The following is a 25,805-nucleotide window of genomic DNA, read 5'->3' as shown; positions in this document are numbered from 1 at the left end:
CACCTCCTCTTCCTCCAGCTGTCATCGGAGCTTCAGCAGCACCCCGAGTTGTTAAATGGCACAGACAGTGTGCTGCTGCAGGGTCTGATGGAGGGTAACTACAGCCTTCCAACCATCTCCACCCTGCTGGAGCAGCTGGACACCATCGACAATGCTGCCTGTGGCTGGACGCGCTTCATGTCTAAGGTTGGTAGAATCGTGGCAGCCAAACGGGGGAAACCCCCCAAACAAGAGTCAGCTGTGACACCTGAACACTCTTCAAGAGCTGAGACTGAGAGTTTACACTTTAAGTATTCGTAGAGACGGCAGCCACTACATCAATATTTGATGTCTTCCTCAGAGAGCCAGTCTGGAGACAGGAAAGAGCAAACCTTGGTTAAATGTTGTGTTCTAGCAGGAGTTGGTGATGAATCTATTTCTGCTTCTGTCTTTGCGGCGTGCTTCCAGGTCAGTGTGGACGTCTTCAAGGGCTTTCCTGACGAGGACAGCATTGTCAACTACACCCTGAACCAGGCCTACCGGGACAACGTGTCTGTGTTTGCCAGTGAGTCATCCCTCTGGCTCAGAGTCCCAGTGCAGCACCGCTGGTAGTGCTGTAGCAGTGATCCAGAGTGTAGGGCACACTACTAGGCTCTTTATCATCATGTTTTCTCCACTACAAGGGCATTTTATCATCGTGTTTTCTCCACTAGAAGGGCACTCTAGAGGCACGTTGTCAATGTTTTCCCCACTAGAAGGGCACTATCTAGAAGGGCACTTTACCATCATGTTTTCCCCACTAGAAGGGCACTTATCATCATGTTTTCTCCACTAGAGGGAACTTCATCATGTTTTCCCCACTAGAAGGGAACTTTATCATCATGTTTTCATCACTATAAGGGTACTTTATCATCATGTTTTTTCTACTAGAATAGCACTTTATCATCATGTTTCCTCCACTAGAAGACATTTTATCATCATATTTTCTCCACTACAAAGACACTTTAATATCATGTTTTCTCCACTAGGTGTGATTGTCCAGATGAACAAAGATGGCTCCCTGCCGCCACATGTTCTGTACAAGATTAGACAAAACTCCAGCTTTACAGAGAAGACCAACGAGATCCGACGGGCCTACTGGCGTCCCGGGCCCAACACCGGGGGCAAATTCTACTTCCTCTACGGTTTTGTTTGGATCCAAGGTCAGTGATACATTATTATGTATGATACAGGCTTGAATTTGCATTTGATACCAAATCAACATGGTTATAATATTAATTTGTTGCACTCTCACTTTGTTTGGGATTTGAAAAAAAACGTAATTCATTATTTTAGTGCAGATAGAGACAATCTTTACGATTTATAAATATGGACACAGGTCCAAACAGGAGCCAGACTGGGACCTAAAATACTTTGAAATTCATTTATTCTGATACAGTGCCCCATGCACTTTGAATATGCCAATGAGAAAGTGCTTCTCGAGCAGAAGCACGTTCCTCTTTTATTTTAAAAGGAGTGAGCAGAGTGGAAGGTTAAGCCACGATGAAATATCCAAACTGACAGGTCTTAGAGAGTTGGTCCAGAGACAGCCAAAGCCTTGAACTCTATTTCAGACCCAGCCAGGTCCAATGGACCCTATGAGATGTGAAGTCACAGTGTATCCTAAACGTCCATGAGGAGAGAGGAGAGGAGAGAGGAGCTCAGTGTATCCTAAACGTCCATAAGGAGAGAGGAGAGGAGAGAGGAGCTCAGTGTATCCTAAGCATCCCCCAGCAGCCTCTCAGCCTCTAGCAGCGTCTCCATAGACAGAAAACAAGAAGAATGCAACACGACTCTCTCCCTCGTTCTCTCAGATATGATCGAGCGAGCCATCATCAACACGTTCGTGGGCCACGATGTGGTGGAGCCCGGGAACTACGTCCAGATGTTCCCCTACCCCTGTTACACCAGAGACGAGTAACTTCTTCTTCTTCTTTGTGCTTCTGTTTAGGTCATAATGTTGAGATGGAAATACAAATATAATGTGCAATTTAAAACTCTGCATTGCATTTAAAAATCCAAATAGTTTTCTTCATATCTGATAAATATATTGTATACATGTAGTATTTGCACTTTTTAGAAACGTAGTACGGTCTAAAGACGTGTGTATGCGGTGCCCTGACAGCATGTGTTGTTGTTGTTGTTGTTGTTTCAGCTTCCTCTTTGTGATCGAGCACATGATGCCTCTGTGCATGGTGATCTCCTGGGTTTACTCCGTGGCCATGATGATCCAGCACATCGTGGCGGAGAAGGAGCACCGGCTCAAAGAGGTTCGACCCTCAGACGGATATTTAGAGTTCTGCTATCACAGATATGACGATTAATATAATCATCTCCAAAGAATACGTCTGGTAATGTTTGATCTTGTTCTCATTGTCAACAAATCCCAACGAGGGAAATACTATACTACTATACTACTACTATAGTCATTATATTATAATATACATTAAATGTACATAGAGCAAGACAGGACGAGGGGAGTTAGAATCAATAAATGATATTAGCAACCAATGAGGGATCAGAACCCAATGAGGGATCAGAACCCAATGAGGGATCAGAACCCAATGGGGATCAGAACCCAATGAGGGATCAGAACCCAATGAAGGATCAGAAACCAATGAGGATCAGAACGCAATGGGGATCAGAACCCAATGGGGGATCAGAACCCAATGAAGGATCAGAACCCAATGAGGATCAGAACCCAATGAGGATCAGAACCCAATGGGGGATCCAATCGGAGGTCAATGTTGTGATGTCCCTCTCTCAGGTGATGAAGATGATGGGTCTGAACAACGCCGTCCACTGGGTGGCGTGGTTCATCACCGGCTTCGTCCAGCTGTCCATTTCCGTCACCGCCCTGACGGCCATCTTGAAGTACGGCAAGGTGTTGCTCCACAGCGACCCCTTCATCATCTGGCTCTTCCTCACCATCTACGCTGTGGCCACCATCATGTTCTGGTGGGATCAGTTAGTCCAGAGGAACCAGCAACGTGGCGTTGTAATGAGTTGTTTCCACAACCATGACCGTTGACCTCCCTCTGTTCTGCAGTTTCTTGGTGTCGGTGGTCTACTCGAAGGCCAAGCTGGCTTCCGCCTGCGGAGGAATCATCTACTTCCTCAGCTACGTGCCCTACATGTATGTGGCCATTCGGGAGGAGGTGGCCCACGATAAGATCACTGCCTTTGAGAAGTGCATCGCGGTGAGGCCCTCTCTCTCCTCAACGACCCTGGGGGTCTGTTGGTAGAAGGTGCTACGTGTGTTGTCACGGTTACTGACTTAAATAACCCAGGTGTCCTTGTGTCACCCCTCCAGTCTCTGATGTCCACCACGGCATTCGGACTCGGCTCCAAGTACTTTGCTCTGTACGAGGTCGCAGGTGTCGGCATCCAGTGGAGGACCATCAGCCAGTCGCCGGTCGAAGGCGACGACTTCAACCTGGGTCTGTCCATGATGATGCTCATCATCGACGCCGCTGTGTATGGCGTGCTCACCTGGTACATAGAGGCTGTGCATCCAGGTATGAACGCTCATCATCCGGTTGTCAACGTTCAACTTGTCTCTTCAGGTGGATTAAGTCAGAGGTGTGTGTTCCCCTCTCCTACAGGAATGTATGGGCTTCCCCGTCCGTGGTACTTCCCCTTGCAGAGGTCCTATTGGTCGGGCAGTGGGCGTGTCGAGACCTGGGATTGGCCGTGGTGTGGAGGCGGGGCTGCCAGGCTCAGTGTGATGGAGGAGGATCAAGCTTGTGCTATGGACCAGCGCAGATCAGGTAAGAACACATGATGAGTTGGTCCAGAGAGTCACGCTTCAGGGCGAGAGGTCATGTTCCCAAGACTCACTCGCTTAGCTCTGTAATGGTGTTCATCTGGTCACATGACCTATATTGTTCATCTGGTCACATGACATCTATTGTTCATCTGGTCACATGACCTCTATTGATCATCTGGTCACATGACATCTATTGTTCATCTGGTCACATGACCTCTATTGTTCATCTGGTCACATGACATCTATTGTTCATCTGGTCACATGACCTCTATTGTTCATCTGGTCACATGACATCTATTGTTCATCTGGTCACATGACCTCTATTGATCATCTGGTCACATGACATCTATTGTTCATCTGGTCACATGACCTCTATTGTTCATCTGGTCACATGACATCTATTGTTCATCTGGTCACATGACCTCTATTGTTCATCTGGTCACATGACATCTATTGTTCATCTGGTCACATGACATCTATTGTTCATCTGGTCACATGACATCTATTGTTCATCTGGTCACATGACATCTATTGTTCATCTGGTCACATGACCTCTATTGTTCATCTGGTCACATGACATCTATTGTTCATCTGGTCACATGACATCTATTGTTCACCTGGTCACATGACATCTATTGTTCATCTGGTCACATGACATCTATTGTTCACCTGGTCACATGACATCTATTGTTCATCTGGTCACATGACATCTATTGTTCATCTGGTCACATGACATATATTGTCCATCTGGTCACATGACATCTATTGTCCATCTGGTCACATGACATCTATTGTCCATCTGGTCTCATGACATCTATTGTTCATCTGGTCACATGACATCTATTGTTCATCTGGTCACAATCTACACATAGTTAAAGTTCCTTCATTAAGCCTCTCTCTCTCTCTCTCTCTCTCTCTCTCTTTTGTTGTGGTCCCAGAGGAGATGCGGGGCATGGAGGAGGAGCCCAGCCACCTGTCGTTGGTGGTTTGTATCGACAAACTGACCAAGGTGTACAAGACCGGCAGCAAACTTGCCCTCGACAACCTGAGCCTCAACCTGCATGAAAACCAGGTTGTCTCCTTCCTGGGACACAACGGCGCTGGCAAGACCACAGCCATGTGAGGGGGACGGACGTGTGTGTGTGTGTGTGTGTGTGTGTGTGTGTGTGTGTGTGTGTGTGTGTGTGTGTGTGTGAGCATGTGTGAGATGATATAAGTCAACACTGAACATCAGTGTCCAATTCAAATACTGGTTATAAATGTCATGTAACTCTGATACGACCATACCATTTCCCAACGGTGGAACTTAGTAACATATAATATATATAAATATACATATATATATATATATGTATTTATAATATATATATATAATATATATTACATATATAAATATATAATATATGTATATATATATGTATATATAATATATATATATATAATATATATATAGTATAATATATGTATATGTATAATATATTATATATATATATATATATTATATATGTATATATATAGTTGAAGTATGTTGGAGGTGTACACATCTTGCTTGAATTGCCTATTGAACCATTGCTACTTTACTGACCGCCTACACTGAATTGTCATAGGTCCATCCTGACAGGCCTGTTCCCGCCCACCTCCGGCTCTGCCACCATATATGGTCACGACATCCGCACGGAGATGGAGCGGATCCGTCAGAACCTGGGCATGTGTCCACAGCACAACGTCCTGTTCGACAAGCTGAGTGTGGAGGAGCACCTGTGGTTCTACTCCAGACTCAAAGGCATGGCTGAGGAAGACATACGCAAGGAGATGGACAAGTGAGTTCAGTTCATGGATAGTCAAACAGACAAATAAAACATCACAAGGCAAGACAATCAAATTAAATAGGCACGTAAACAACCGTAATATGACAGTGAGTTCAGATCCTTGGGTATGTCCAAACTCTACCCAGACCGCTCTTATTGTGAAATATCCACAGGAAGTTTAGAGTATCATTGATCATAACTAAAAACATGGATTAATCATGAAGTAAATGAAATTACTGAGAGCAGCAGAGTGGTGTGTATGGAATGTACATTATACTGCATGTATGGTGTTATCACTCCATATAAAGACAGAAGATCAGTTCTAGACACCGATATATGGACCGTGAATCATCTCTACATGGAAACATGTGTTTTTCTGTGTGTGTCCAGGATGATTGTTGACCTGGATTTGTCGAACAAGCGCCACAGCCTGGTGCAGACTCTGTCCGGCGGGATGAAGAGGAAGCTATCCGTGGCCATCGCCTTCGTTGGGGGCTCCAGGGCTGTGATCCTGGACGAACCCACAGCAGGGGTGGACCCCTACGCTCGCAGGGCCATCTGGGACCTGATCCTCAAGTACAAACAGGGTGAGTGGAAACCCGATACCAGACGCCATCCTTAGGTTATATACTCCAGCAACTAGAGTTTCCTTTGCAGTTCAGGGTAGTTGTGTATCAGAGAAAGTCAAGGTGCTCTTTAACATGCTAATCTGATCATGTATTTGCTGTTACAATCTCTATTGAAAACGAGATATGTTCAATGTGGACGTTTACATGGAACAACGGTCTCCTGGGTGAAAGTCCTGAGTCTGATTAACCTATCCATAATAAAATATTATTATATAGACAATAAACTGTCACCTGCTCTGCACAGAGTTCACTGTGCGATATTGATTAAGAGACTTATTAGAGCAGCCTGATAATAAGGAGTTGACCTAAGAGACTTATAGAGCAGCCTGATAATAAGGAGTTGACCTAAGAGACTTATAGAGCAGCCTGATAATAAGGAGTTGACCTAAGAGACTTATAGAGCAGCCTGATAATAAGGAGTTGACCTAAGAGACTTATAGAGCAGCCTGATAATAAGGAGTTGACCTAAGAGACTTATAGAGCAGCCTGATAATAAGGAGTTGACCTAAGAGACTTATAGAGCAGCCTGATCATAAGGAGTTGACCTAAGAGACTTATAGAGCAGCCTGATAATAAGGAGTTGACTTAAGAGACTTATAGAGCAGCCTGATCATAAGGAGTTGACCTAAGAGACTTATAGAGCAGCCTGATAATAAGGAGTTGACTTAAGAGACTTATAGAGCAGATGATCATAAGGAGTTGACTTAAGAGACTTATAGAGCAGCCTGATAATAAGGAGTTGACCTAAGAGACTTATAGAGCAGCCTGATAATAAGCAGTTGCAGTAATCTAGTCTAGAAGTAACAAACATGTGAACCAGTTTTCCTGCATCTTTTTGAGACAAGATGTGTCTGATTGTTTAAATGTTTTTACGTCTTTAAGACATGCTTGACTTTTAGTGAGCTGGTTGGTCTCCTCAGGTTTGATCGATAGATATAAGATGAGTCCTCAATCAGCACTAAGGTCTAACAGGACAAGTACAGAGATCTACTACTGCGACTGAGGTCTCTAGGTATACACGGCTGTACCTCTGCCCCAGGTCGTACCATCCTGCTGTCCACCCACCATATGGATGAAGCAGACCTTCTGGGCGATCGCATCGCCATCATCTCCCACGGGAAGCTGAAGTGCTGTGGCTCGCCTCTGTTCCTGAAGAGCACCTACGGAGACGGGTACAAACTGACACTCGTCAAAAAGCAGAGTGAAGGCAGAGGTGAGTGAGATTCATGTCATTATGAATGTCTCTTTAATTTCAGTTTCCTCAACAGTTTCCTACTCAGATCTTGTCTCACGCAAGGAATTTGACAAATTAAATATATATATTTTTAAATGTAGCTACTATGTACAAATATAATATATATGTAAATAACAGGGTGCACCTCCCCTCACGTTCTCTCTCTACAACCTCTTCCCTCCTCCCTGATCTGTCCATCCACCCTGCAGCACAGGGCAGCCAGCTGTCTCCGTCCTCCTCTCTGTCTCCCTGCTCAGAAGCTCGGGTCACACAGTTCATCCGCCAGTTCGTGGCGTCGTGCCTCTTGGTGTCCGACTCCAACACCGAGCTGTCCTACGTCCTGCCTTCTGAGGCCGTGAAGAAGGGCTGCTTCGAGAGGCTGTTCCAGGTACGCACCGACACACCCAACACCCGCTGGTCCTGCTGATGCTCTTGGAGCCATCATCAGAAACAACCATTAGTAATAGGTGATGGACAGATGTAAATTCATCCATAAGGAGAGAGGAGAGAGGAGCTCAGTGTATCCTAAACGTCCATAAGGAGAGAGGAGAGAGGAGATCAGTGTATCCTAAACGTCCATAAGGAGAGAGGAGATCAGTGTATCCTAAGCGTCCATAAGGAGAGAGGAGAGGAGAGAGGAGCTCAGTGTATCCTAAGCGTCCATAAGGAGAGAGGAGAGGAGAGAGGAGCTCAGTGTATCCTAAACGTCCATAAGGAGAGAGGAGAGAGGAGAGAGGAGCTCAGTGTATCCTAAGCGTCCATAAGGAGAGAGGAGAGGAGAGAGGTATCTAAACGTCCCATAAGGAGAGAGAGGAGCTCAGTGTATCCTAAACGTCCATAAGGAGAGAGGAGAGGAGAGGAGCTCAGTGTATCCTAAGGGTCCATAAGGAGAGAGGAGAGAGAGGGCTCAGTGTATCCTAAGTGTCCATAAGGAGAGAGGAGAGAGGAGCTCAGTGTATCCTAAGCGTCCATAAGGAGAGAGGAGAGGAGAGAGGTGCTCAGTGTATCCTAAGTGTCCATAAGGAGAGAGGAGAGAGGAGCTCAGTGTATCCTAAGCGTCCATAAGGAGAGAGAGGTGCTCAGTGTATCCTAAGTGTCCATAAGGAGAGAGGAGAGAGGAGCTCAGTGTATCCTAAGCGTCCATAAGGAGAGAGGAGAGGAGCTCAGTGTATCCTAAGCGTCCATAAGGAGAGGAGAGAGGAGCTCAGTGTATCCTAAGCGTCCATAAGGAGAGAGGAGAGAGGAGCTCAGTGTATCCTAAGCGTCCATAAGGAGAGAGGAGAGAGGAGCTCAGTGTATCCTAAGCGTTCCTATGAGACGTGAAGTCACAAAGACCTTTTTTTACCCTGAATGTGTTTCTTTATTTCTTGGGAGTTGTTTCTGATCCGATGTGAGGTCAAAGGTCAGGGGTGTCTATGTGTACGGATGGGAAGGAGTTTGTGATTTGGGGCTCTCCTGTCTGAAGTGAAGTGAGCAGCCCTGTGGTGACCATGTCGTTCTCCCGTGTGCCTCCAGGCTTTGGAGCAGAGCTTGGACCGCCTGGCGCTGACCAGCTACGGGGTGATGGACACCACCCTGGAGGAGGTCTTCCTCAAAGTGTCTGAGGAGGACCAGTCTCTGGAGAACAGTGACGCTGGTGAGACCATGTTCCTCCCATGTTCCTCCCATGTTCCTCATATGTTCCTCATGTTCCTCCCATGTTCCTCATGTTCCTCCCATGTTCCTCATGTTCCTCCCATGTTCCTCCCATGTTCCTCCCATGTTCCTCCCATGTTCCTCATGTTCCTCCCATGTTCCTCTCATGTTCCTCCCATGTTCCTCCCATGTTCCTCTCATGTTCCTCTCATGTTCCTCCCATGTTCCTCTCATGTTCCTCATGTTCCTCTCATGTTCCTCATGTTCCTCCCATGTTCCTCTCATGTTCCTCATGTTCCTCTCATGCTCCTCCCATGTTCCTCATGTTCCTCCCATGTTCCTCTCATGTTCCTCCCATGTTCCTCATGTTCCTCCCATGTTCCTCCCATGTTCCTCCCATGTTCCTCTCATGTTCCTCCCATGTTCCTCATGTTCCTCCCATGTTCCTCTCATGTTCCTCTCATGTTCCTCATGTTCCTCCCATGTTCCTCCCATGTTCCTCCCATGTTCCTCCCATGTTCCTCTCATGTTCCTCCCATGTTCCTCATGTTCCTCCCATGTTCCTCCCATGTTCCTCTCATGTTCCTCATGTTCCTCCCATGTTCCTCTCATGTTCCTCCCATGCTCCTCTCATGTTCCTCATGTTCCTCCCATGTTCCTCTCATGTTCCTCCCATGTTCCTCCCATGTTCCTCCCATGTTCCTCCCATGTTCCTCCCATGTTCCTCATGTTCCTCCCATGTTCCTCTCATGTTCCTCTCATGTTCCTCCCATGCTCCTCTCATGTTCCTCTCCTGCTCCTCATGTTCCTCTCATGCTCCTCCCATGTTCCTCATAACACACCCACTACACCTCTAGCCTTCATAAGTCAGTGTCTTTCTCCACAATAATAGAGTTCTGATGAATGTGTGGTGCCTGAAGCTTCAGATTCAGACGTTTAGCATCCTGTCCTTCTCTCTCCGTCCTCTGGCAGACATGAAGGGGTCTCCAGGGGGCAGCTCAGTGGGGTCAGGAGGGCTGGGGGTGCCGCGGGGGGACAGTGGACCTTCAGTGGCGAGGGAGAAGCCGGAGGTGGAGCTGAGTAATCTGGTGAAGGGCTCCGGGCTGAGTCCGAGCCGGTCCTCCCTGAAATCCTCCTCGTCCATCGGCTCGGTGAGGGGGGATGAAGGGGGGCTGTACGCAGACTTCTATGGAGATTACTGCCCCCTCTTTGACAACGGCCACGAGCCTGACTCTGCCAGCCTGAGGGGTAAGAACACAAGAGACCAGCCCCGAGGGGTGGGTGATGACTCCCTCCTCCTTCAGGGGCATGGACCAGGGCTTTGAGAGGACTTCACCAGCAATGCTCTTGTACTTCCATGTGTTGAGTGATCCAGACCAGGTCCTGGTGGATCCTCCAGTGCCTTGATCTGAATGCATTTGGAGTTTGAATATGTTCCTATAAAACTAACTTTCCTTTGGCCTCTCGCGGTTTCCTCCCGTGTTCCTCGTGGTTGATAAGAAATGTTCTTGTTTTTTTCATTTTTTGTTATTCTTGTTTGTGAATAAGTCCTGTAGGTCTAATTTTTGTAAATTATTTTCTTTACCCGAATGTCGTTTCCCCTTGTGACCGTGAGGAGAGCTGCTCTTCCTCCTCAGGGGGAGAGCGGAGGAGCATCTGAGAAAGAAATACACAACCAGGGGTCAGGCGTCCTGGAAACAAGAGTTCCTGTGTCTCGTGAGAAGTTTGAAAAGGAAAGGGCGTGCAAAGATGGCCACTGGCTCTCTGAGGGGCGGGGCCTAAAGAGGTCCTCCAGGTGTTCCAGCTCCCAGTGACTCAACTTGTTGTGCTAGCCTTTAGCACGTGTTGCTAACACCGGGGCAGGACTCTTGAACTCTGACTCCACATTCGATTCACAGCTTCAGATATCTTGGAGTCATGAGATTAAGTCTGCATCTCACACTCAGACACATAATCCAGGGTTCGTACGGTCATGGAAAACCTGGAAGAATCATGGAATTTTAAAATGGTTATTTCCAGGCCCGGAAAAGTCCTTGGACTTCAAAATGGAGAAGAGCTTGTCTTATAGCCCTGAACAGCAACATATATTCTTAGGAATTGGTTCTAAAGGGAATTGTCCTCAGATAAATCATCTATCAGACATTACAGAAGAACCTCTTGCAGATCTCTCCTAGTTCCATTCAGTGTACCTTTTTATTTCCCACCTGTTCCCCTCCAGGAGATGCAGAGGACCCGTCGGCCCCGGAGCCGGAGGCCCTGGAGGGGCAGAGCAGCGTGAAGCTGGAGGGCTGGTGGTTGAAGCTCAGTCAGTTCCACGGCCTCATCGTCAAGAGGTTCCACTGCGCCAAGAGGAACACCAAGGGCCTCTTCTCCCAGATCCTCCTGCCGGCCTTCTTCGTCTGCGTGGCCATGACCGTGGCCTTGTCTGTGCCGGAGATCGGTGAGGCTCGTTTCTCTGCTGCTCCTCAGGATCAGCCCGGTGTTCAGGGTGGTGATGATGATGATGATGATGATACTCATTGGTGATTACTCTAGTATTTAGTATAGTTATTCTGCCCTCTGGGTTAATCACATTCACCCGCCTCTAAATCTGTCTGTGATAAGACATCTGGAGTCCGTTAGGCTCTTCTTCCCGAACCTCTTCTTCCTGAACATAGGCTCTTCTTTCTAAAGCTCTTCCTCCTAAACATAGGCCCTTCTTCCTAAACCTAGGCTCTTCTTCCTAAACCTAGGCACTTCTTCCTAAACCTCTTCCTCCTAAACATAGGCTCTTCTTCCTAAACCTAGGCTCTTCTTCCTAAACCTAGGCTCTTCCTCTTGAAACTAGCTCTTCTTCCTAAACCTAGGCTCTTCCTCTTGAAACTAGCTCTTCTTCCTAAACCTAGGCTCTTCCTCTTGAAACTAGCTCTTCTTCCTAAACATAGGCCCTTCCTCCTAAACCTAGGCTCTTCTTCCTAAACCTCTTCTTCCTGAACCTAGGCTCTTTGCTCTTCTTCCTGAAACTAGGCTCTTCTTGCTCTTCTTCCTAAACCCAAAAACCCAATATGTATATATTAATATGACATCAATAACATCAAAACAGCAGAATATGACTATCGAGCTTATTACTTAGAACTCGCTCTGCTGCATGTTGAGATATCTGCTCATATCTCACAGTGCCAGGTGGTCGTCATTGTTAGTACGTGTTGATGCTTTGCAGGACTGATGAAGTCAATACCAATAATCATTCTGTCTGTTGCAGGAGATTCGCCGCCTCTGATCTTGTCCCCTTCTCAGTATCATAACTACACCCAACCCCGGGGCAACTTCATCCCCTACGCCAACGAAGACAGACCCCAGTACAGGTAGATGACACGCAGCTCTCTTCACACTGAAGAAGTCGGATCATTCAATGTTCTACCTTGTTGGCTCCTTAACAGAGAAACTGTCAAAGAGATATAGTGTATATCTATTATAACTAAGCAACTGCCTTCTTCACTTCTTCATATTCTGCTGACATGTGCAGATATGATACTGAAGGTGGATGATGCCATCATGAATCACAGCTATAATTGACAGCTGCTCTATATGATGTAATCAACACAGTGCTGGAGGCTGTGGAGTTGTGAATGATAGTACCCTAAATGGTAGCTCCTCCCATCAGGTGGTACCCTACATGGTAGCTCCTCCCATCAGGTGGTACCCTACATGGTAGCTCCTCCCACCAGGTGGTACCTTACATGGTAGCTCCTCCCATCAGGTGGTACCTTACATGGTAGCTCCTCCCATCAGGTGCTACCCTAGATGGTAGCTCCTCCCATCAGTGTGTGAATGGGTGAATGATGTCATGTAGTGTTAAAGAGCTTTGAGTGGTTGGAAGACTAGAACTGTACCTTTAACTGTATGTAAAGACCTTTTTTAACAAACTAACTGTATATAAGATCTTTGAATATAGTCTGTACTTCATGGAGTCATGGATTTAAAAGAACTAAACATTGAGATCATAGTCTGTAGAAATGACATGTCTTTGTGACAATAACCAGTCCAGTCAACACCGAGTATCTCTGGCCTCCCCTCTCAGGAGTAAGGGGTCCCCAGACGCCGGCCCACAGAAGATCATCAACAGCCTCCGCCTGCCCTCGGGCGTGGGTGCTACCTGTGTCCTTAAAACCCCCTTCAACAGCACCCTGGACCAGCTGGCCCAGACCCTCAACCCCAGCGCCAACAACTCCAAGACCCTGGCTGCTCGCTACTTTGACTCCATGTGTCTGGACTCCTTCACCCAGGGGGTCCCTCTCTCCAACTTCGTACCCCCTCCTCCTTCACCGGCACCATCGGATGACCCGGACCCTCGCTTTGAGGACGGACTGTGGAACTTCACAGTGGCCCCTCCAACCACAGTCCATGGTGAGTCCATCTTGACTAGTTTCACTCATTGCTTTTAACCATTTATTGAGACAATCAATACAGAATACAACATTTTAAGAAAAGCCTTCAATACTTATCTCTTCAGATTTATCACCGTTGCATCCTTCAACCAGTTGGCTCAGCGGTTTGTCGCATCAGACACATTGTTTAGATCTTTAGGTCAGTGTTTCTCTGCAGAGGGAGGAACCATCTTTAAGCACACCTGTTGATACTTGCTCTTCAGATCTAAAGGTTCTTTTGACTCTTTCTGCTAAGATCTAAAGGTTCTTTCAACTCTTTCTGCTAAGATCTAAAGGTTCTGTTGACTCTTTCTGCTAAGATCTAAAGGTTCTGTTGACTCTTTCTGCTTTGATCAAATGGTTCTGTTGACGCTTTCTGCTAAGATCTAAAGGTTCTGTTGAGTTGAAGACCCCTCCTCTGTTTGCTCAGAGCCGGTGACCTCTCCTCCCACACTCCCCCTGTCCATCCGTGAGCCGGTGCGCTGCACCTGCTCCCTGCAGGGGACGGGCTTCTCCTGCCCCAGTGGCGTGGGAGGTCGCCCCCCCCTCATGAAGGTGGTCACGGGGGACATCCTGGTGGACGTCACAGGGCGGAACGTCTCCGAGTACCTGCTCTTCACCTCAGACAGACTGCGCCTGCACAGGTACGACATATTTCATATTTAACACGAGTACTGAGACAATAACTGAGGTTTTGAGGCCTTTTCAGAACCAACATTTTACTTTCCTTTCTTTTTAAAATAGGACCGTATTTAACAATATATCATAGTTGCTTTTGATTAGTCTTCAAAACCATCGAATGACAAAGACTGATCATGTTGGCCTCAACATCTTAGGTAGCATATAACATGTATGCTGTCAGTTATTCTCCCCAAACAGATTCTGCAGTGATGATTTCCTTAAGATCATAAAAAGGGCTAATAGAACATTTTAAAATACTCCCTTTAGTTCCCAGGTGTCAAACACAAGGCCCGCGGGCCGAATGCGGCCCACCACCTCATTTTATGCGGCCCCTGACGGCTTGAAAGACACATGATCGCCTTTATATCCTGTGCTTTTATTTTGAAGGTTTCAAATTAAATGGATTTGTGTTATAATATTAGAGAAGTCCTTGTGTACAATATCTCTACACTTGAATGAACAAAATGGCCGACGATGACTGAGGGCTCAATCACATTCAGGGACATCTGAAGTTGACAGGATTCAGAATATTGTCACATTGTGGGATAGTTGATTTATTTGTTTCCTCTGTTCTCAATAGATATGGCGGTTTAACGGTGGGGAACATCCAGAAATCAATCCCAGCATCCTTTGGGAGGAAGATACCTCCAATGGTTCGTAAGATAGCGGTTCGGCGATCCGCTCAGGTGAGATGAGTCTGAGCTGGACAGGAAGTCCAGGACCACGGCGAGACCCCCCTCTGAAGGCCGCTTGTGTGCAGGTCCTGTTCAACAACAAAGGGTACCACAGCATGCCCACCTACCTGAACGTCCTCAACAACGCCATCCTGAGGGCCAACCTGCCGGCCTCCAAGGGAAACCCCGCTGCTTACGGTACCGCGAACAATGAGCTGCTGTTGAATACAGTGTGTCTGGTCCTGGTCCTGGTCCTGGTCCTGGTCCTGGCCCTGGCCCTGGCCCTGGCCCTGGTCCTGGCCCTGGCCCTGGTCCTGGTCCTGGTCCTGGTCCTGGCCCTGGTCCTGGTCCTGGCCCTGGTCCTGGTCCTGGCCCTGGTCCTGGTCCTGGTCCTGGCCCTGGTCCTGGTCCTGGCCCTGGCCCTGGTCCTGGTCCTGGCCCTGGCCCTGGTCCTGGTCCTGGCCCTGGCCCTGGTCCTGGTCCTGGTCCTGGCCCTGGCCCTGGCCCTGGCCCTGGCCCTGGCCCTGGCCCTGGTCCTGGTCCTGGTCCTGGTCCTGGTCCTGGTCCTGGTCCTGGCCCTGGTCCTGGTCCTGGCCCTGGTCCTGGCCCTGGTCCTGGTCCTGGCCCTGGCCCTGGTCCTGGCCCTGGTCCTGGCCCTGGTCCTGGTCCTGGTCCTGGCCCTGGTCCTGGCCCTGGTCCTGGTCCTGGTCTCATCTACGTAGATGTGGTTGCTATGTTGTGACTTGTGTTTTGCAGGTTTCACTCTGACCAACCACCCGATGAACAGAACCAGCGCCAGCCTCTCGTTGGACTACCTGTAAGTGGCTCAGCACTAGTGGCTTAAAGGATGAGTTCAAGGACCTCATTACAGCGTAGGAGTTATGGTTCATTTATATAGATGACTGCTGGTTTTCAGGATTAGCTTCACAAGCTAGCTTGAGTGATTTTAGGCGTATTCATGAGTGAATGAGGATGTTTATTATTGGAGGGTAAATGTCATGTGACCTCTCCGATGTGTCTTCTCTTCTCATTCCTCCTTTTCCTTCTCTATCCCCTTTTCTTCTGCTCCTATCCCTCTCTCCTTAATGTTTCCTCCTCTCTCTTCTTATCTCCCTCCTCTCCTCTCTCCTCTCCACTGTATCGCCCTCCTCTCTCCTCCTTTTCCTCTCCTCTCCTTCTCCCTCACTCCCCTCTCCCCTCCTCTCCTCTTCCTCTCTCCTCCAGGCTCCAGGGTACCGATGTAGTGATTGCCATCTTCATCATCGTGGCCATGTCCTTTGTGCCTGCCAGCTTCGTGGTGTTCCTGGTCGCGGAGAAATCCACGAAGGCCAAACACCTGCAGTTCGTGAGCGGCTGTGACCCCGTCATCTACTGGCTGGCCAACTACATCTGGGACATGGTGAGGAGGGTCGGAAGGAAGTCTGTGGAGGCCTGTGGAGGCCTGTGGAGGCCTGTGGAGGCCTGTGGAGGCCTGTAGAGGCCTGTGGAGGCCTGTGGAGGCCTGTGGAGGCCTGTGGAGGTCTGTAGAGGTCTGTGGAGGTCTGTAGAGGCCTGTGGAGGCCTGTAGAGGCCTGTGGAGGTCTGTGGAGGTCTGTAGAGGTCTGTAGAGGCCTGTGGAGGTCTGTAGAGGTCTGTGGAGGTCTGTAGAGGCCTGTAGAGGCCTGTGGAGGCCTGTAGAGGTCTGTGGAGGTCTGTAGAGGTCTGTGGAGGTCTGTAGAGGCCTGTAGAGGCCTGTGGAGGTCTGTAGAGGTCTGTGGAGGTCTGTAGAGGCCTGTGGAGGTCTGTGGAGGCCTGTAGAGGTCTGTGGAGGTCTGTAGAGGCCTGTGGAGGCCTGTGGAGGTCTGTGGAGGCCTGTAGAGGCCTGTAGAGGCCTGTAGAGGCCTGTGGAGGTCTGTGGAGGTCTGTAGAGGCCTGTGGAGGCCTGTGGAGGTCTGTAGAGGCCTGTGGAGGCCTGTAGAGGCCTGTGGAGGCCTGTGGAGGTCTGTAGAGGCCTGTGGAGGCCTGTGGAGGCCTGTAGAGGCCTGTGGAGGCCTGTGGAGGCCTGTGGAGGTCTGTAGAGGTCTGTAGAGGCCTGTGGAGGCCTGTGGAGGTCTGTGGAGGTCTGTAGAGGCCTGTGGAGGTCTGTGGAGGTCTGTAGAGGCCTGTAGAGGTCTGTGGAGGTCTGTAGAGGTCTGTAGAGGCCTGTAGAGGTCTGTGGAGGCCTGTGGAGGCCTGTGGAGGCCTGTGGAGGCCTGTGGAGGCCTGTGGAGGCCTGTGGAGGCCTGTGGAGGCCTGTAGAGGCCTGTGGAGGCCTGTGGAGGCCTGTGGAGGCCTGTAGAGGTCTGTGGAGGCCTGTGGAGGCCTGTGGAGGTCTGTAGAGGCCTGTGGAGGCCTGTGGAGGCCTGTGGAGGTCTGTGGAGGCCTGTGGAGGTCTGTAGAGGCCTGTAGAGGCCTGTGGAGGCATGTGGAGGTCTGTAGAGGCCTGTGGAGGTCTGTAGAGGCCTGTAGAGGCCTGTAGAGGCCTGTGGAGGCCTGTGGAGGTCTGTAGAGGCCTGTAGAGGTCTGTGGAGGTCTGTAGAGGCCTGTAGAGGTCTGTGGAGGCCTGTGGAGGTCTGTAGAGGCCTGTGGAGGTCTGTAGAGGCCTGTAGAGGTCTGTAGAGGTCTGTAAAGGCCTGTGGACGTCTGTAGAGGTCTGTAGAGGCCTGTGGAGGCCTGTGGAGGTCTGTAGAGGCCTGTGGAGGTCTGTAGAGGCCTGTAGAGGCCTGTGGAGGTCTGTGGAGGTCTGTGGAGGCCTGTAGAGGTCTGTGGAGGTCTGTAGAGGTCTGTGGAGGCCTGTAGAGGCCTGTAGAGGTCTGTGGAGGCCTGTGGAGGCCTGTAGAGGCCTGTAGAGGTCTGTGGAGGTCTGTAGAGGTCTGTGGAGGTCTGTAGAGGTGTAGACTGCATGTCCAGGTCTCAACATGCTGTCTCCTCTCCCCTTAGATGAACTACCTGGTTCCGGCCACATGCTGTGTTATTATTCTGTTTGTGTTCGACCTGCCGGCCTACACCTCCTCAACCAACTTCCCTGCTGTGCTCTCCCTCTTCCTTCTGTACGGGTGAGGCTTCACACACTCACACACACACACACACACACTCACACACTCACACACACTCACCAGGCTTTATCATGTGGTCTGGTCGCCTCACACAGGCAGCAAGCTTCAGGTAAGTAAAGCCCATGTGCCGTAAAGCTGCATTCTCTCTCCTGACCACCAGGGGGCGACTCCTCTGGTTGTATAGAAGTCCTTTTAGGTCCTGAAGAAGCTTCAGACATCTCCAGGATGTTGCTCAGCTTGAGCTCTTCCTTCCAGGTGGTCCATCACTCCCATCATGTACCCAGCATCCTTCTGGTTCGAGGTGCCCAGTACAGCCTACGTCTTCCTCATCGTCATCAACCTGTTCATCGGCATCACTGCCACTGTTGCCACCTTCCTCCTCCAGCTCTTTGAGCACGATAAGGTGAGTGTGACTTGTTAACCCTGGATGTCGGATACACACAGATATTGGATATAGATCACTGTTTGCTGTATCCGACAAAGGCTTTTGGATATATGGTTATTTATCTGTTCAGGATCTGAAAAAGATCAACAGTTACCTGAAGTCCTGTTTCCTCATCTTCCCCAACTACAACCTGGGCCATGGCCTGATGGAGATGGCTTACAATGAGTACATCAATGAATACTACGCTAAAATAGGTACTTCATCACCCAGCATGAGGACACAGTCCTTCACTCCTCTGAGTGTCCACCAAAGATTTATTTAACTGCTAAGATCAAAAGGTTCTGTTGACAATAAGACGACAACATCGCACATCAGTCATCCTACTTGTGACAATGCTTTCCCCACAGTTCATGTTTGTGCATCGTTGTTGACAGTAAACAACACAGGTCAACCTGTGTGTGATACGGTTGACACACACACACACAGGTCAGAGGTCACTGGTGTGAGTGTGTGTTTTCAGGCCAGTTCGACAAGATGAAGTCTCCGTTCGAGTGGGACATCGTGACTCGAGGACTCGTCGCCATGACGATCGAAGGCTTCGTCGGCTTCCTCATCACCATCCTGTGCCAGTACAACTTCCTCAGGAAACCCCCGTGAGTGAAGTGTGCGTCCGGGTTCACGCCCTCACGGACCACAATGCAATGCAATTACAAGACAGCTGTGTTCATGAACTGATGATTGATGGAGACTTTCTCAAAATGAAAAAGTAAGCTCACTCTCTTCTGTCACTTCCCAGAAGGGATCGTCTCTATATCTTTAACCATCTTAGTCTTAGTGGGCATGTTTCGAGTGAACAACAACAACAACAACAGAGACTGAACATAGTGTGTGTGTGTGTGTGTGTGTGTGTGTGTGCAGGAGGGTGCCAGTCAGCTGCCAGCCTATCGACGATGACGATGTCGACGTGGCCTGTGAGAGACGAAGAGTGCTGCGAGGAGACGCCGACAACGACATGCTGAAGATCGAGAACCTCACGAAGGTTCTGACCCTTTGAGAACATCTGGGACTCGGTTTAGTTTCACCAATAGTTAAACTAGTTAGAACAACCATTTTACGTGTATAACATTATATTTTATCGAAGGAGCTCAAACTTCCTAACACGCTGCTCTGGTTCAGGTTTACAAATCCAGGAAGATGGGTCGCATCCTGGCCGTGGACCGGCTGTGCCTGGGCGTCCGGCCCGGGGAGTGCTTTGGACTTCTCGGGGTTAACGGAGCCGGGAAGACCAGCAGCTTCAAGATGCTGACGGGGGACGAGTGCACCACCGGAGGAGATGCCTTCATCGCCGGGAACAGGTCGGATCCCTTTGTCACGCTCAGAGAGACATTGTTCTACAGCAGCCCAACCGGGCCTCTACCTCCCTACTCTACCTCCCTACCTCTCTACTCTACCTCCCTACTCTACCTCCCCCACCTCCTCCTACCTCTACCTCCACCTCTCACCTCCCTACTCCTCCACTCACCTCCCACCTCACCTCCCACTCCCTACTCTACCCCCTCTCCACCTCACCTCTACCTCACCTCCCACTCACCTCCTACCTACCTCCCTACTCTACCTCCCTACTCTACCTCTCTACTCTACCCACTCACCTCCCACCCACCTCCCACCTCTCACTCCCACCTCCCCACCACCTCCCTACTCACCTCCCCACTCCCACTCCCTACCCACCTCCCACCTCCCCACTCACCTCCCTACCTACTCTACCTCCCTACCTCCCTACTACCTCCCCTACCCCACCTCCCACTCCCCCTCTACCTCCCTACTCTACCTCCCTACCTCTCTACTCTACCTCCCTACCTCCCTACTCTACCTCCCTACTCTACCTCCCTACTCTACCTCCCTACTCTACCTCCCTACTCTACTCCCACTCCACCTCCCTCCCCTCCCTACTCTCCCACCTCCCACCTCTACCTCCCACTCTACCTCACCCCCCCACTCACCTCCTCCCTCCCACTCTACCTCACTCCCCACCTACCTCACCTCCTCACTCACCTCCCACTCTACCTCCCCCTCCACCTCCCTACTCTACTCCCCTCCTCTACCCTACCCCACCTCCTACCTCCCCTACTCCACCTCCCTACCTCCCACTCCTCCCTCACTCTACCTCTACCTCCCACCTCTCCCCACTCTACCTCCTCTACCTCCCCTCCACCTCTACCTCCCATTTTTCTCCCTTCCCATGACCTTCCCTGGGCTTCTCTCGTCATGTCTTGTTTGTCTCTATACTGAGAGAGACTCTCATATCGCCTTTGAACTAAAACCATGGACGAATCAACTGGTCCCAACGCACTGACACCATCTTCGACCGAGAAGCTCGGGTTCGGGGAACCTGCCTGTCCTGCTGGGACGAATGTTGCTGGATACATGGACGGACGCGGGCGAAGTGGGCGGTCTTGTGCTAGCACCACTCTCCGTGGAGGACGAGAAGACATCTACCTATTGGAACTATGATTACAGGATTTCTGCTGTTTGATTTGGCGCTGCCCTGGCTTATCGGAAAATTAAGGAACGGTGACAGCTGTAAAAGCCCAAGGCTGCCCGACATGATTGACGTTGGGCAGAGTTGTTGGCACTCAGACTGTGGCATTAAACCGCCAGAATGATAACATCGTGAGAAGCTGACGTCTGCAAATGAAAGTGGATCGATTTGAAATCCTATTGGCAAACGGGAGGAAAATGGAGGAATAGTGTTTACGCAAATTGAAATGCAGCTACTGGAAGACCAAACAATCCCAATCTTATCTGCTTCCCCTCCTTAGGACGGGGGCCTTGGCCAAGGCCGTTACTGAAACAACAACCCCTCAAGATCACTGAAATGAGATCTCTCATTCCTTTCCCCTATCCACAGACACCTGTGGTTGTTTTCTCCCAGGACCCTTCAAGGCTATCTCCATGGCAACGACCATCTTGCGGACTGAGAACTTTGTCTGTTGTGGCCTGGGGGAGGACGACATACCAGGCCACGCATAAACCTTAATATTAACATACACTGAAATGCATTCACTACCCCCCACCCCCATCCCACTCCTTCGCCTGCTTCGTCCCCCAGTGTGACAGGACGGGCCTGTGATCGCGCTGTAATGGCTGAAGGACTGGCTGGCTGCTTGTCGGTGCTGGTCACCTCTGCCCCAATGGCTGGGCTTAGATCACCCAGTCTTTACCCTCCCTCCCCCTTCCTACTCGTTGCAATTTATGTTTAAGATGTATGTGCTTATGTGCTAAGGTGTTTTTTCCCACTGTACCCCTAGGGGCATAGTCGGGGTTGTTTTCCTTTCTCTTCCCTCATGTTATGCTGTAATCTTCCATCCCCTTTCTTTTCAATTTCGTTGCTTCTGTACCTGTACTCTATGCAATGACAATAAAACCCATATCATATCATATCATATCATATCATATATCATATCATACTCTACCTCCCTACTCTACCTCCAGACTCCCTACTCCCTACCTCCCTACTCTACCTCCCTACTCTCCCATCCTACTCCCTACTCTACCTCCCTACTCCCTACTCTTCTATATTCATTATTCTACAGCAGCGAGGCCCAACCAGGCCCAACCAGGCCCATGAAGACCCACCAGACAGAAGACAAGCCTGAACCTTTGAGATGAACTGGACCTCACAGATGCTGTAATGTTATTAATGTGTGTGTGTGTGTGTGTGTGCAGCATCCTGAAGGACCTGCTCCGCGTGCAGCAGAGTATCGGCTACTGTCCTCAGTTCGACGCTCTGTTTGACGACTTGACGGCCAGAGAACATCTGGAGCTCTACACTCGCCTCCGTGGCATTCCTTGGAAAGACCAGGGGAGGGTCAGTGACACACACACACACACACACACACACACTTCAACAAGGATGCCCAACACACTTCAGTTAAAGCTCCACATGTGGTGCTTCCTTCTCCACGCCCTAACGGATGCATCCTCACACGTGTGGTGTGTCCTTCTCCCTCCTCTAGGTGGTGCACATGTGGTGTTTCCTCAGACCTTAACAGATGCATCCTCACATATGTGTTTCCTTCCCCCTCCTCTAGGTGGTGCAGTGGGCTTTAAAGAAGCTGGAGTTGTCAAAGTATGCCGACAAGCCGGCCGGCACGTACAGCGGAGGAAACAAGCGCAAGCTCTCCACGGCCATCGCTCTGATCGGCTACCCCTCACTCATCTTCCTGGTGAGGAGTCCACATGTTTCACAAGGAGACACAATGAGAGTCCCATCACCTCTAGATCCAGTGCTGAGTGGCCTCTGGTCTGTGTGTCGTGGGTTTCCAGGATGAGCCCACCACCGGCATGGACCCAAAGGCCCGGAGGTTCCTCTGGAACTTGATCCTGGACGTCATCAAGACCGGCCGCTCCGTGGTGCTGACGTCACACAGGTCAGAAGCCCCTCGGTCCTCCCGTACGAGGCCTTGAGTCTCAGTGTGTGCTGACTGTGTGTGTGGCCCCTCAGCATGGAGGAGTGTGAGGCTCTGTGCACCAGGCTGGGCATCATGGTGAACGGCAGGTTCAAGTGCCTGGGCAGCATCCAGCACCTGAAGAACAGGTGAGGAGGGGGAGGAGGTCGTCACTCCATGCATCAGGGTGTCTGGTACCAGAAAAATGAAACTTGACTCGATGCTGAATAATTAATAATTAATGTGGAAGTACTTCCTAGTGAACATCGCTCCAGTCAGCCATTGACGGGGATTTTAGCACATTTTAAATCTGATTGACATGAAATGTGACTCCAGGTCAAAGCGTCCACCATTTATGACTCTAAATCGTTGGTTTACAATGTTTCTGTGGCTCATTATTGCTTATTCAAATGTTCAATATTGTTTCCTTGTGCTTAAACCCCTCCCCCTTGTTTTTAAACCCCTCCCCTTGTGTTTAAACCCCGCCCCCATGTACATTTTTGATTATAGCAAATGGCTGCAATGAAACAAAGAGTGAACATTTGAAGGGGTCTGAATACTTTCTGTACCGACTGTAATTAAACCAAACAACGACCCTCAAGTTTCAGTCACATCGCCGACATTTCCCAACAAAAATGTCATTCAGAAATGATATTTTTTTCTGCCTTGTTTATATTACGGTAAATATTCAATTGTACATATATTATTTGGTACTATTTGTAGGCGACAAATTGTCTTGTCAAGAGAGATATCTTCCAGACAGAGTTTAAATAATCATAATAATATAATTGAAAACATTAAACACAACAAAACAAAACACAGGAAAATGAGGCGTATAACCATAGTTCCTCTTAATTTCATAATAGGATATTTAAATAATCTGTCAACAGGATAGTAAATGCAGGAGGTGAGGGAACAGATTTTATTTGTCCATCAACATGTTACGAGCTGTTGAAATGCTCCCAATCTAACAAAGTACAGCGTTATAATATATATAATATATATATAATATATTCCCATTATAACCAAACCTTCTGCCTCTGGTGTTCCAGGTTTGGGGATGGCTACATGATCACAGTGAGGACAAAGAGCATCTCCAATGTGAAGGAGGTGGTCCGCTTCTTCAACAGGAACTTCCCTGAGGCCGTGCTGAAGGTATTTACTGCAGCGACCTCTGACCCCAGCTTGACCATTGGTGCCCAGTATTACTTCAACTTCTAATAAACAGGTGTACAGGATCAGAAATCCCGCCCCTTGTGTTTAAACCCCACCCCCATGTGTTTAAACCCCTCCCCTTGTGTTTACCCCCCGCCCCTCTGGGTTTAAACCCCGCCCCCATGTGTTTAAACCCCTCCCCTTGTGTTTAAACCCCGCCTCCTTGTGTCACAATTGCAGGAGCGGCACAGCACCAAGCTCCAGTTCCAGCTGAAGTCCGAGCGCATCTCCCTGGCGCAGGTGTTCAGTAAGATGGAGCAGGTGGTGGAGGTCCTGGGCATCGAGGAGTACTCCGTCAGCCAGACCACGCTGGACAACGTGAGCGCCGCGCCTCGGCTTCAGGGGGTCATGTGACCCTTCAAATGACTCGCCTGCTTTCTGCCCAGGTGTTCGTCAACTTCGCCAAGAAGCAGAGCGACAACCTGGAGCAGCAGCAGCAGGTGTCGCCCCCTGCTGGAGGGCAGTCGCCCCTGCAGCGCATCCTCAGCCTGCTGAAGGCTCGGCCGGCCAACACGGAGCTCAGTGCGCTGATGAGCGACGAGCCCGAGGAGCTGGAGAGCGACGATGACGAGGGTCTCATCAGCTTCGAAGAGGAACGAGTGAGTCTCATCGGCTGATGGTGGAGTAAACATGAGGTCTGAAGGTCTGAAGGTCCTGTTGACCCACTATGGGGACCACCAGAACCTGAAGGTCCTGTTGACCCACTATGGGGACCACTAGAGGACCTGAAGGTCTAAGGTACTCCCCGTGTGTTTCAGGTGCAGCTCTCCTTCAACACAGACACGCTCTGTTGAAGGACCCCGAAGCCGCCTGACTGAGCCCGGAGACCTGAACCCTGAAGAGGACCAGAGGACCAGAGGACAGCCTGAACTTATTTATCCCAGGATGGACTGAGGTGGTTTGGGTCTGGCCTGCAGAGACCAGCGTACAGGAGAGGAGGATGAGGAAGAGGAAGACGAGGAGGAGGAGCATGTTGATTTATGACTTTGACCTGGAATGTTTTCCTTTTCTTATTTTTTTGGGCAGCTGATGAATCCCGTCGTCGTGGCAACCGTGTGACGCGTCCCCGACAGGTGGCCTCACGTCACCTCAAGCACGTGCTGCGACGCCGCCGATGGCCACCGGGGGCGCAGCCGGCCATCTTGTGTCTGTGGCACGAAGAAGGATTTATTTTGGATTTTGAAGCAGCTGCAGAACCTGTGTGCGATTTTAATATCGGAACGTGGCAGCTGTGGAGAGAATGTACGATATCGTGTATAATAATAATCATAGAGATCGTTTCAAGTGAAGGTCGTCCACCTGGAGCTGCTCTCGCATCACTGTGACACCAAAGGGAATCTTCAGATCAGAGGATTATAAAGGTTTTAACTTTATTTATGACTTGCAGAAGTATTTGTGTGTTTTGTAGGAGTCTGGGGTTCTGGACCTGGTGTGCGTTGGCATGTGGGCTGACCCGGCCGCTCTCTTATCGTGGTGGTTGATTATTAATTTGTCCTGTCGATAGTTACCGTGTCACGGATAATGAGTCATATTTTGGTGATTATTGTTGCTGTATTCCTACTTAAGAGGTTAATATTAAACACGGAGAAACGTTCACTGTCACTTCATCTTCAGAGACCGTAAAGCTGGACGAGTTTACTGGAATATTTTAATTATTATAAAATAAAACTTCCAGGAACAAACTCATACGTATATATTATGGGGTAACTCAATATAATAAAGAGATAACTCAGCTGTAGAAAATCAAAAAAGTAATATTTCAAATTTATTTAATTTTTCCATATATTTTATTTGTATTTATGAATATCTTTTGGGATGTAAACACAGCA

General features: G+C 49.3%; 1 protein-coding gene across 4 annotated transcripts in view; it reads left to right on the top strand.

The window, feature by feature from the left end:
- abca2 (ATP-binding cassette, sub-family A (ABC1), member 2) overlaps positions 1–25,570 on the top strand; it is a 42,317-nt gene extending 16,747 nt beyond the window's left edge. Inside the window, exons 11-48 of one of the 4 annotated variants that reach the window (XR_008832239.1) lie at positions 19–186; positions 448–544; positions 1,008–1,181; positions 1,833–1,935; positions 2,174–2,288; positions 2,786–2,976; positions 3,068–3,218; positions 3,332–3,536; positions 3,624–3,788; positions 4,726–4,906; positions 5,395–5,607; positions 5,986–6,182; positions 7,264–7,437; positions 7,668–7,846; positions 8,974–9,094; positions 11,312–11,533; positions 12,335–12,437; positions 13,154–13,479; positions 13,930–14,143; positions 14,761–14,866; positions 14,941–15,052; positions 15,611–15,671; positions 16,079–16,253; positions 17,813–17,928; positions 18,184–18,331; positions 18,444–18,567; positions 18,834–18,966; positions 19,232–19,352; positions 19,490–19,668; positions 22,040–22,181; positions 22,405–22,539; positions 22,640–22,743; positions 22,818–22,910; positions 23,814–23,916; positions 24,157–24,294; positions 24,363–24,575; positions 24,735–24,871; positions 25,003–25,570. Coding sequence is in view for 3 of the 4 variants with exons in the window: in XM_056418488.1 (XP_056274463.1) it covers positions 19–186; positions 448–544; positions 1,008–1,181; positions 1,833–1,935; positions 2,174–2,288; positions 2,786–2,976; positions 3,068–3,218; positions 3,332–3,536; positions 3,624–3,788; positions 4,726–4,906; positions 5,395–5,607; positions 5,986–6,182; positions 7,264–7,437; positions 7,668–7,846; positions 8,974–9,094; positions 10,066–10,341; positions 11,312–11,533; positions 12,335–12,437; positions 13,154–13,479; positions 13,930–14,143; positions 14,761–14,866; positions 14,941–15,052; positions 15,611–15,671; positions 16,079–16,253; positions 17,813–17,928; positions 18,184–18,331; positions 18,444–18,567; positions 18,834–18,966; positions 19,232–19,352; positions 19,490–19,668; positions 22,040–22,181; positions 22,405–22,539; positions 22,640–22,743; positions 22,818–22,910; positions 23,814–23,916; positions 24,157–24,294; positions 24,363–24,575; positions 24,735–24,770 (5,814 nt within the window). In the remaining variant the exon portion in view is untranslated. Of the gene's footprint in view, positions 1–18; positions 187–447; positions 545–1,007; positions 1,182–1,832; positions 1,936–2,173; positions 2,289–2,785; positions 2,977–3,067; positions 3,219–3,331; positions 3,537–3,623; positions 3,789–4,725; positions 4,907–5,394; positions 5,608–5,985; positions 6,183–7,263; positions 7,438–7,667; positions 7,847–8,973; positions 9,095–10,065; positions 10,342–11,311; positions 11,534–12,334; positions 12,438–13,153; positions 13,480–13,929; positions 14,144–14,760; positions 14,867–14,940; positions 15,053–15,610; positions 15,672–16,078; positions 16,254–17,812; positions 17,929–18,183; positions 18,332–18,443; positions 18,568–18,833; positions 18,967–19,231; positions 19,353–19,489; positions 19,669–22,039; positions 22,182–22,404; positions 22,540–22,639; positions 22,744–22,817; positions 22,911–23,271; positions 23,488–23,813; positions 23,917–24,156; positions 24,295–24,362; positions 24,576–24,734 lie in introns of those variants that run through there. The other 3 variants (XM_056418488.1, XM_056418486.1, XM_056418487.1) reach the window with 3 other exon arrangements.
- Positions 25,571–25,805: the final 235 nt, after the last annotated feature.

The sequence above is a fragment of the Pseudoliparis swirei genome, chromosome 7 (genome assembly GCF_029220125.1).
Source record: "Pseudoliparis swirei isolate HS2019 ecotype Mariana Trench chromosome 7, NWPU_hadal_v1, whole genome shotgun sequence".
In the NCBI taxonomy this organism is placed as follows: Eukaryota; Metazoa; Chordata; class Actinopteri; order Perciformes; family Liparidae; genus Pseudoliparis; species Pseudoliparis swirei.
The sequence above is the reverse complement of the archived record's forward strand: the minus strand, read 5'-3'. Positions and strand labels throughout refer to the sequence as shown.